The sequence below is a fragment of the Amblyraja radiata genome, chromosome 36 (assembly GCF_010909765.2).
Source record: "Amblyraja radiata isolate CabotCenter1 chromosome 36, sAmbRad1.1.pri, whole genome shotgun sequence".
Classification (NCBI taxonomy): domain Eukaryota; kingdom Metazoa; phylum Chordata; class Chondrichthyes; order Rajiformes; family Rajidae; genus Amblyraja; species Amblyraja radiata.
Window position 1 is genome coordinate 13,390,010 of NC_045991.1, and position 10,577 is coordinate 13,400,586.

Consider the following 10,577-nt stretch of genomic DNA (forward strand, 5'->3'; position numbering starts at 1 on the left):
CAAATCTATCCAGTCTTTCTTCATAAGACAGTCCTGACATCCGAGGAATCAGTCTGGTGAACCTTCTCCGCACTCCCTCTATGGCAATAATGTCCTTCCTCAGATTTGGAGACCAAAACTGTACGCAATACTCCAGGTGTGGTCTCACCAAGACCCTGTACAACTGCAATAGAACCTCCCTGCTCCTATACTCAAATCCTTTTGCTATGAAAGCTAACATACCATTCGCTTTCTTCACTGCCTGCTGCACCTGCATGCCTACTTTCAATGACTGGTGTACCATGACACCCAGGTCTCGCTGCATCTCCCCTTTTCCTAGTCGGCCACCATTTAGATAATAGTCTGCTTTCCTGTTTTTGCCACCAAAATGGATAACCTCACATTTATCCACATTATACTGCATCTGCCAAACATTTGCCCACTCACCCAGCCTATCCAAGTCACCTTGCAGTCTCCTAGCATCCTCCTCACAGCTAACACTGCCCCCCAGCTTAGTGGCATCCGCAAACTTGAAGATATTGCCTTCAATTCCCTCATCCAGATCATTAATATATATTGCAAATAGCTGGGGTCCCAGCACTGAGCCTTGCGGTACCCCACTAGTCACTGCCTGCCATTGTGAAAAGGACCCGTTTACTCCTACTCTTTGCTTCCTGTTTGCCATGCCAGTTCTCTATCCACATCAATACTGAACCCCCAATGCCGTGTGCTTTAAGTTTGTATACTAATCTCTTATGTGGGACCTTGTCGAAAGCCTTCTGGAAGTCCAGATACACCACATCCACTGGTTCTCCCCTATCCATGCTACTAGTTACATCCTCGAAAAATTCTATAAGATTCGTCAGACATGATTTACCTTTTGTAAATCCATGCTGACTTTGTCCAGTGATTTCACCACTTTCCAAATGTGCTGCTATCCCATCTTTAATAACTGAATCTAGCAGTTTCCCCACTACCGATGTTAGACTAACTGGTCTGTAATTCCCCGTTCTCTCTCTCCCTCCCTTCTTAAAAAGTGGGGTTACGTTTGCTACCCGCCAATCCTCAGGAACTACTCCAGAATCTAAAGAGTTTTGAAAGATTATTACTAATGAATCCATTATTTCTGGAGCTACTTCCTTAAGTACTCTGGGAATTAAGTACAAAGTGAATTGGAGGCATTTCATGCTAGATGATATTTTGTGAAAGGGATGGTGACTTTTGAAAGGGCAAGTGTCGTCCATTCTTTAGAGGGCCACTAACCAAGCTGTTAATCAGGATCAACAATAAATGAGGAGTGTGAATATGTTGTTCATGGTGATGTCTCAACATTGATGGGTTGGCCATGATAGTCCAGTGAAAGTTAGTCAATTGACCAATGCAGAGTAAGACCTACATAGAAACATAGAAACATAGAAATTAGGTGCAGGAGTAGGCCATTCGGCCCTTCGAGCCTGCACCGCCATTCAATATGATCATGGCTGATCATCCAACTCAGTATCCCGTACCTGCCTTCTCTCCATACCCTCTGATCCCCTTAGCCACAAGGGCCACATCTAACTCCCTCTTAAATATAGCCAATGAACTGGCCTCGACTACCCTCTGTGGCAGGGAGTTCCAGAGATTCACCACTCTTTGTGTGAAAAAAGTTCTTCTCATCTCGGTTTTAAAGGATTTCCCCCTTATCCTTAAGCGGTGACCCCTTGTCCTGGACTTCCCCAACATCGGGAGCAATCTTCCTGCATCTAGCCTGTCCAACCCCTTAAGAATTTTATAAGTTTCTATAAGATCCCCTCTCAATCTCCTAAATTCTAGAGAGTATAAACCAAGTCTATCCAGTCTTTCTTCATAAGACAGTCCTGACATCCCAGGAATCAGTCTGGTGAACCTTCTCTGCTCTCCTTCTATGGCAATAATGTCCTTCCTCAGATTTGGAGACCAAAACTGTACGCAATACTCCAGGTGTGGTCTCACCAAGACCCTGTACAACTGCAGTAGAACCTCCCTGCTCCTATACTCAAATCCTTTTGCTATGAAAGCTAACATACCATTCGCTTTCTTCACTGCCTGCTGCACCTGCATGCCCACTTTCAATGACTGGTGTACCATGACACCCAGGTCTCGCTGCATCTCCCCTTTTCCTAGTCGGCCACCATTTAGATAATAGTCTGCTTTCCTGTTTTTGCCACCAAAATGGATAACCTCACATTTATCCACATTATACTGCATCTGCCAAACATTTGCCCACTCACCCAGCCTATCCAAGTCACCTTGCAGACTCCTAGCATCCTCCTCACAGCTAACACTGCCCCCCAGCTTCGTGTCATCCGCAAACTTGGAGATATTGCCTTCAATTCCCTCATCCAGATCATTAATATATATTGTAAATAGCTGGGGTCCCAGCACTGAGCCTTGCGGTACCCCACTAGTCACTGCCTGCCATTGTGAAAAGGACCCGTTTACTCCTACTCTTTGCTTCCTGTTTGCCAGCCAGTTCTCTATCCACATCAATACTGAACCCCCAATGCCGTGTGCTTTAAGTTTGTATACTAATCTCTTATGTGGGACCTTGTCGAAAGCCTTCTGGAAGTCCAGATACACCACATCCACTGGTTCTCCCCTATCCACGCTACTAGTTACATCCTCGAAAAATTCTATAAGATTCGTCAGACATGATTTACCTTTTGTAAATCCATGCTGACTTTGTCCAATGATTTCACCACTTTCCAAATGTGCTGCTATCCCAACTTTAATAACTGACTCTAGCAGTTTCCCCACTACCGATGTTAGACTAACTGGTCTGTAATTCCCCGTTTTCTCTCTCCCTCCCTTCTTAAAAAGTGGGGTTACGTTTGGTATCCGCCAATCCTCAGGAACTACTCCAGAATCTAAAGAGTTTTGAAAGATTATTACTAATGCATCCACTATTTCTGGAGCTACTTCCTTAAGTACTCTGGGATGCAGCCTATCTGGCCCTGGGGATTTATCGGCCTTTAATCCATTTAATTTACCCAACACCACTTCCCGGCTAACCTGGATTTCACTCAATTCCTCCAACTCCTTTGACCCGCGGTCCCCTGCTATTTCCGGCAGATTATTTATGTCTTCCTTAGTGAAGACGGAACCAAAGTAGTTATTCAATTGGTCCGCCATATCCATGTTCCCCATGATCAACTCACCCGTTTCTGACTGCAAGGGACCTACATTTGTTTTAACTAATCCCTTTCTTTTCACATATCTATAAAAACTTTTGCAGTCAGTTTTTATGTTCCCTGCCAGTTTTCTTTCATAATCTATTTTTCCTTTCCTAATTAAGCCCTTTGTCCTCCTCTGCTGATCTCTGAATTTCTCCCAGTCCTCCGGTATGCTGCTTTTTCTGGCTAATTTGTACGCATCATCCTTCGCTTTGATACTATCCCTGATTTCCCTTGTTATCCACGGATGCACTACCTTCCCTGATTTATTCTTTTGCCAAACTGGGATGAACAATTTTTGTAGTTCATCCATGCAGTCTTTAAATGTCTTCCATTGCATATCCACTGCAGTTGGATGAGGAAGATTGGGGCTGAGGGGTGAATTGACACAAGAGAGAGAGATTGTTGAATTGATCAATTAGTTTGTGTGTTTGAGGTTCTCTTCCTCACATTCTTGTTACAAAACTGTGAAATGTGAAATAGGTTGCTTCATCAAATACAACACCTGTACAACTAGAGATTCATTGACAGTCATCTATTTACCTTCTTGCTTTGTGTTCCTACTCAGACATATATTCAGTAACACGGCTCATCTCAGGTACTGGGGTCACATTGATTTCTGGAAAATAAGTATTATTTTCTGATTAAGACTTTAATCCGGTTTGATTTTAAAGAAGCAACAATCCAGTGTTTAAACTGTACCCCATTAATAATGAGATCCACCAGAATGACCAGGAACATGGCTTCAGATGTACGTCAGATACATTTAATTGTGGGATAAGACCTTGTGTATAAAATCAGAGTCCATGGAAACACAGTGTTCCCTAAATTATGACCACGTTAGGATGGTACACAAGGCAAAGTTTTCACTTGAAGTTTGAACCACCAAAGTGCAGTGGAGATACATACCTTGGTCTCCTGGTTTCCTGGCCCATATTTATCCCTCAGTAAATAGGAACATATTGAGGGCAAATTGGAGACCATATTTTCTACATAACTATACTAGCGATACTTCAACTTCTGCCATGTTTATTTGATATTGGTTTATACCGGGGATGGTGACACAATCACCACATGGGACGACAGATGGCACAATGGGCTAAGTGTTCGGCTGGCAACCGGAAGGTAGCCGGTTCGAATCCCGCTTGGAGTGCATACTGTCGTTGTGTCCTTGGGCAAGACACTTCACCCACCTTTGCCTGTGTGTGAATGTGTGTGAGTGATTGGTGGTGGTCGGAGGGGCCGTAGGCGCAGATTGGCAGCCACGCTTCCGTCAGTCTGCCCTAGGGCAGCTGTGGCTACAGAAGTAGCTTACCACCACCGAGTGTGACTGAGGAGTGAATGAATAATGCGATGTAAAGCGCCTTGAGTATTAGAAAGGTGCTATATAAATCCCATCCATTATGGCCAGATCATTGCAGATCACCACCTGAACAGCATCATACAGCAGACTCCTCATGGCAACGCAGGTAGACAGGACAATCCACATTGCATAAATAATGCTTCAATTGACCACTACAAGTCTGAAATCAATTTGTCAACAACATAAGCACAAACAGATACTTTTCTTATCCAAAATATATTGTTATTTTCTCCTTGTAACAAAGATAACATGGTCATTGATAATTTGGGGGAATCTGTGCTGCATTAAGGATGTCTTCATGTACTTTACCTGTAGGCTTGTGCCTTCTTTGATACCACACCACTGCCAGTACAATGACGAGGAGAAGAGCCAGGCCTCCGATAATTACAACAAATCTGATAATGAAAGTGTAATTCCCTGTCAAAGTAATAAACACAGAGTTCACATTTGTAGAATAAATGGACATCATTCAAAAGCTTCCCCAAAGACCAGGCATTAACCACACTGACTAATTTAGATCAGAAGTCTTGAGTTTAACTTGTGATCCAGATTAACTGAGACACAAGGTACTACAGATGATAGTTTACCAATAAAAGACACAAGGTGTTGGAGAAATTCAGCAGGTTAGGCCGGTGACATTTCAGGTCACAGCCCTTTAGTCTAAAGTAGGGTCCCAACCCAAAACCTCACCTATCCATGTTCTCCAGAGATTCCGCCTGACCCATTGAGTTACTCCAGCATATTGTGTCTTTTTTCCCCCAGATTAATTGACCTTACTTAAAAACATAGAAACATAGCAAATAGGTGCATAGAAAAGAGGGCATTTGTCTCTTCGAGCCTGCACCACCATTCAATGTGATCATGACTGATCATCCAACTCAGTATCCTGTACCTGCCTTCTCTCCATACCCCCTGATCCCTTTAGCCACAAGGGCCACATCTAACTCCCTTTTAAATATAGCCAATGAACTGTGTGGCCTCAACTACCTTCTGTGGCAGAGAATTCCAGAGATTCACCACTCTCTGTGTGAAAAATGTTTTTTTCATCTCGGTCCTAAAAGATTTCCCCTTTATCCTTAAACTGTGACCCCTTGTCCTGAACTTCCCCAACATCGGGAACAACCTTCCTGCATCTAGCCTGTCCAACCCCTTAAGAATTTTGTAAGTTTCTATAAGATCCCCCCTCAATCTTCTAAATTCTAGCGAGTACAAGCCGAGTACAAAGATCAGAGAGCCACAACTTGCCTCAGTAGCCATCAGTTAGAGACTGTAAACATTCACACAAGTTTCTATTTCTTGGTTACAATCAGCTGACATTTCTCAGGCAGGAGATGGGAGCTGATGGTTGGCTGATAAAGTAGCTAATTCAGCTGTGATATTTCCCACTGTACAGTGGACAAATGTCTATCATAGTCTAAGCCTGGAACAATGGTTGAATGAGCACTGCTGACAACAGAGTGGATATTGCCCTTGTGCTTCAATCCTCTCTAACCAGGAGCACAAGAACTGTAAACGTTAGAAATATTCAGCCGTTTGAGCAGTATCTGTGGAAAGGGAAAGAAGTGAGTTCATGTTTTATGTTGTCAGATTCAAAGAAAGGATCTTTGACAATAGACAATAGACAATAGGTGCAGGAGTTGGCCATTCAGCCCCTCCAGCCAACACTCAACATTTATTAACAAGACAAAGTCCACATACAAACAAGATATACAAATCACACAGCAGCTGTTAGCATCACATCAGATCATCCTAGAGTTCTGTCACAGAAGCATCACATTCACAGGCACCCACGCAAGCTCATCATATTTAATCCAACTTAATATATAATCACCCGTTATGTTAAACCTTCACTTGTATGTCACTAGAATAACTTATTTTGTCATTGATGGCCACTATGTATGTACTTATACACAGTCACACACATGTCTGTACATATGGTTCCAAATACACGTATACAATACCAATCGAATTCCTCCCCTCCACTGGGGCTATGGAGAAATCGTGTCCTTAATCAGTCTTGGCAGTTGTAGTAATACCGGTGTCCACATAATGTTGAAAGCATCCGTCCTTAACTGGAGTTTAGCTGTTATACTTTCCATCATATATACACTTTTCAATCTTTCCCTCCACTGTTGAACATTTGGTGACTTTACATTTCTCCATGACTCTGTAATCATCTTCTTTGCAATCAACAGCAACAGCCCAAGCAAGCATGTGTGACACGCTAGAATTTAGAAAATTGAGGGGGATATTATAGAAACTTACAACATTCTTAAGGGGTTGGACAGGCTAGCTGCAGGAAAATTGTTCCCGATGTTGGGGAAGTCCAGAACAAGGGGTCACAGTTTAAGGATAAGGGGGAAATCTTTTAGGACCGAGATGAGAAAATCATTTTTTACACAGAGAGTGGTGAATCTGTGGAATTCTCTGCCACAGAAGGTAGTTGAGGCCACAGTTCATTGGCTATATTTAAGAGGGAGTTAGATATGGCCATTGTGGCTAAAGGGATCAGGGGGTATGGAGAGAAGGCAGGGATGGGATACTGAGTTGGATGATCAGCCATGATCAGATTGAATGGTGGTGCAGGCTCGAAGGGCCGAATGGCCTCTACTCCTGCACCTATTTTCTATGTTTCTATGTTTCTATGTTTTGGTATCTATATTTTCTGGAGTCTCTCCTAGTATGAAGCATGCCGGCTCCAGAGGTAGATCCACCCCCAAGATTAGCTTGATCTCCGCCTGAATGTCTCTCCAATATTGATACAATTTGGGACAATCCCACAAAATATGTGTATGATCACCAATCTTCCCGCTTTGTCTCCAGCATAAATCTGAGATGTTGCTGTATCTTGCTAACATAAGAGGAGTCTGAAATACTTTCATTCTAGTTTTCCATTCAAACTCCCTCCAGGCGGGGCTGTTTAGACATAGAAACATAGAAAATAGGTGCAGGAGTAGTGGCCATTCGGCCCTTCGAGCCTGCACCGCCATTCAATATGATCATGGCTGATCATCCAACTCAGTATCCTGTACCTGCCTTCTCTCCATACCCCCTGATCCCTTTAGCTACAAGGGCCACATCTAACTCCCTCTTAAATATAGCCAATGAACTGTGTGGCCTCAACTACCTTCTGCGGGAGAGAATTCCACAGATTCACCACTCTCTGTGTGAAAAAAGTTTTCCTCATCTCGGTCCTAAAAGATTTCCCCCTTATCCTTAAACTGTGACCCCTTGTTCTGGACTTCCCCAATATCGGGAACAATCTTCCTGTATCTAGCCTGTCCAACCCCTTAAGAATTTTGTAAGTTTCTATAAGAAACTTGTTTGTTAACGTATGACCCAAAAGACATGTCTTTTCCCACATTTCACCAGTAATAATATGTGAAATGTGAAATAGGTTGCTTCATCAAATACAACACCTGTACAACTAGAGATTTATTGACAGAGTCATCTATTTACCTTGTTGCTTTGTGTTCCTAGTCACATATGTATATTCAGTAACATGGCTCATGTCAGGTACTGGGGTCACATTGGTTTCTGGAAAATAAATATTTTATTTTCTGATTAAGACTTTAATTTGGTTTGATTTTAAACAAGTAACAATCCAGTGTTTAAACTGTACCCCATTAATAATGAGATCCACCAGAATGACCAGGAACATGACTTCAGATGTACGTCAGATACATTTAATTGTGGGATAAGACCTTGTGTATAAAATCAGAGTCCATGGAAACACAGTGTTCCCTAAATTATGACCACGTTAGGATGGTACACAAGGCAAAGTTTTCACTTGAAGTTTGAACCACCAAAGTGCAGTGGAGATACATACCTTGGTCTCCTGGTTTCCTGGCCCATATTTATCCCTGTTTGTTAACGTATGAACAAAAGACATGTCTTTTCCCACATTTCATCAGTAATAATAATATTCATTTCCAATTCCCATTTCTGTTTCGTTTCTAACGTGTTTCCTTTTACATAATCTTGAAGTCCTTTATATAAATCCTGGTTCAACCAGATGAGTGTTTGAGTACACAGCGGCATGCAGTAAAACATGACATAGATCAGGTCAACTAATACTGACTGGTCTACAGTAAGATCAGTAACAGAGGGAGGGATATGGGTGGAAGTGGAGCAAGAACATAAAAGGAAAACTCTGTAATTGGAAGGGGTGGGAAATGAGTTGAAAGAGGAAGGGAAGAGAATAGGATCACTGGGTGGTGGGATAAATGCGTGCACAATGAAGGGGGGGGGGGAGAAGTGGTGTTCAGGAAGTGTTATTTGAAATTTGAGAATTCATTGATCATAACAGAGTTAGACAACTCAAACTGGAAGAAAATATTCCACTCAAATGTCAGGACCAATAAGCGACATCAAAACTCAATCATGACTCTAAGTATGAAGAACAAACCCTTATCACTTACTATTGTCCTTCTGATAGTACGGGACAAAAAGCCGGAGCAGGTCTTGATCAAACAAAACACATCTCCAGTTCCCTCTGCCTCTCTCAGCTTTCTGAATAACCAGACTCAGAGATTTCTCTTCCACAGTCAGTGCCTTTTCTCCAACACGTTTGCCATCGCCATTGATCCAAACCAGTCTCATTGACCCAATGACGTGAGACACAGAGCAGGTCAGGGTAACGTTGTCTCCCTCAGTCACTGCATCAGACGGTTCAGCTGTGACTGTGGAAACAAGCAGGTTGTTTACATTTTAAACAATAAGTTCATCAGTAAACTCAGTGGCAACATTCTGACTCCTACCTTTCACTGTGATTAGATCAATGGTGAGAAATAGATGTGATTCCAGATAACAGGCGTAAACTCCGGCATCTTGAAATACAACGGGGACAATCCTCACATTGAAATCCTTGCCATCGTAGAGTTTCCCTGAGGTCACCAGTCGATTCCCGAAGTTGGTCCCTTTGACATTGATGATGGTGGGCTGAGAACGTGCTGCAGATGCTATTACTTTCAGCGGTTGAAGGTGACGAGGTGACCAGGTCCACTCAGCACTGGAATAGTCATCACCATCACTATTACTATAACAAACCAGGTGAAGTTCACTGTGACCGGTGCTGGAGCGGTAAAGTGTGTATCTCCAATTATATAAATCTGTATCAGAGAGACAGAGGATAACTCCTTTCAGTATTACAGTTACTGTACCATACACAGATTCTCAACCGTATTCTTATAAACATTTGTGGTGTTTTGTTCAACTGATCAAGTTTCAAATGTAACATCTTTCATGAATGCCGCACTAAACTCATCAGATCTTTATAAAATACAATGTGCTGTACGGCAGTAAGTTGCAGTGAAGTTTGGATATTCCACTCTACATTTCAACATGAGGTTGGCCCCCACACCCGGACTGTCCGGGAATGTCCCGGGATGGAATGAAACCTCCCGGAGACTCCCGAGAGCGGTGTGGGAGGTGAATGTCTCTGTCAGTCTGCAGGAGGTGGTTCAGGTTCAGGTTCAGGTTCAGGTTCGGGTTCGGGTTCGGGTTCGGGTTCGGGTTCGGGTTCGGGTTCAGGTTCAGGTTCAGCTTCGGGTTCGGGTTCGGGTTCAGGTTCGGGTTCGGGTTCAGGTTCAGGTTCGGGTTCAGGTTCAGGTTCAGGTTCAGGTTCGGGTTCGGGTTCAGGTTCAGGTTCGGGTTCAGGTTCGGGTTCGGGTTCAGGTTCAGGTTCGGGTTCAGGTTCGGGTTCGGGTTCGGGTTCGGGTTCAGGTTCAGGTTCGGGTTCAGGTTCAGGTTCGGGTTCAGGTTCAGGTTCAGGCTGTGGACAGAAGCAGCCCAGAGGATGCCTGCACGGGGACTGACCCAGACATGTTGGCACTTCAAGTGGATCGGCTCATTCCCATTATTCCCACCATCCCTCTCCCATTCACACCCATTGATTCCCTGTCCTTCCCTGTTCCCGGGTCCTGCTCCCAGCTGAATGCTGATCCCAAGCCCGAGTCTGCAGCAGCTGGAATCACTTCAAGCAACACCAGACTCGGAGAGAAGGGTCAGTGTGGGGAGAGGGGATGGATTGTTATTCAGTG

The 10,577-nt window shown here is 43.5% G+C and overlaps 1 protein-coding gene across 1 annotated transcript; it reads right to left on the reverse strand.

Annotated features, from left to right (window-relative positions):
- Positions 1-4,789: 4,789 nt before the first annotated feature.
- LOC116966225 lies at positions 4,790-10,361 on the reverse strand. The gene is made up of 4 exons (XM_033012371.1): positions 10,354-10,361; positions 9,297-9,547; positions 9,036-9,218; positions 4,790-4,953 (listed from the first exon to the last, which is right to left on the reverse strand). The coding sequence occupies exons 1-4, from the start codon at positions 10,359-10,361 to the stop codon at positions 4,790-4,792; spliced, it is 606 nt and encodes a 201-aa protein (XP_032868262.1).
- Positions 10,362-10,577: the final 216 nt, after the last annotated feature.

Coding starts and splice junctions, on each gene's coding strand:
- LOC116966225 (XM_033012371.1), bottom strand. Junction 9,219..9,296: donor TGATCTAATCACAGTGAAAG/GTAGGAGTCAGA, acceptor TTGTTTCCACAG/TCACAGCTGAACCGTCTGAT. Junction 4,954..9,035: donor TATTCAGAAAGCTGAGAGAG/GCAGAGGGAACT, acceptor TTACTTTGACAG/GGAATTACACTTTCATTATC.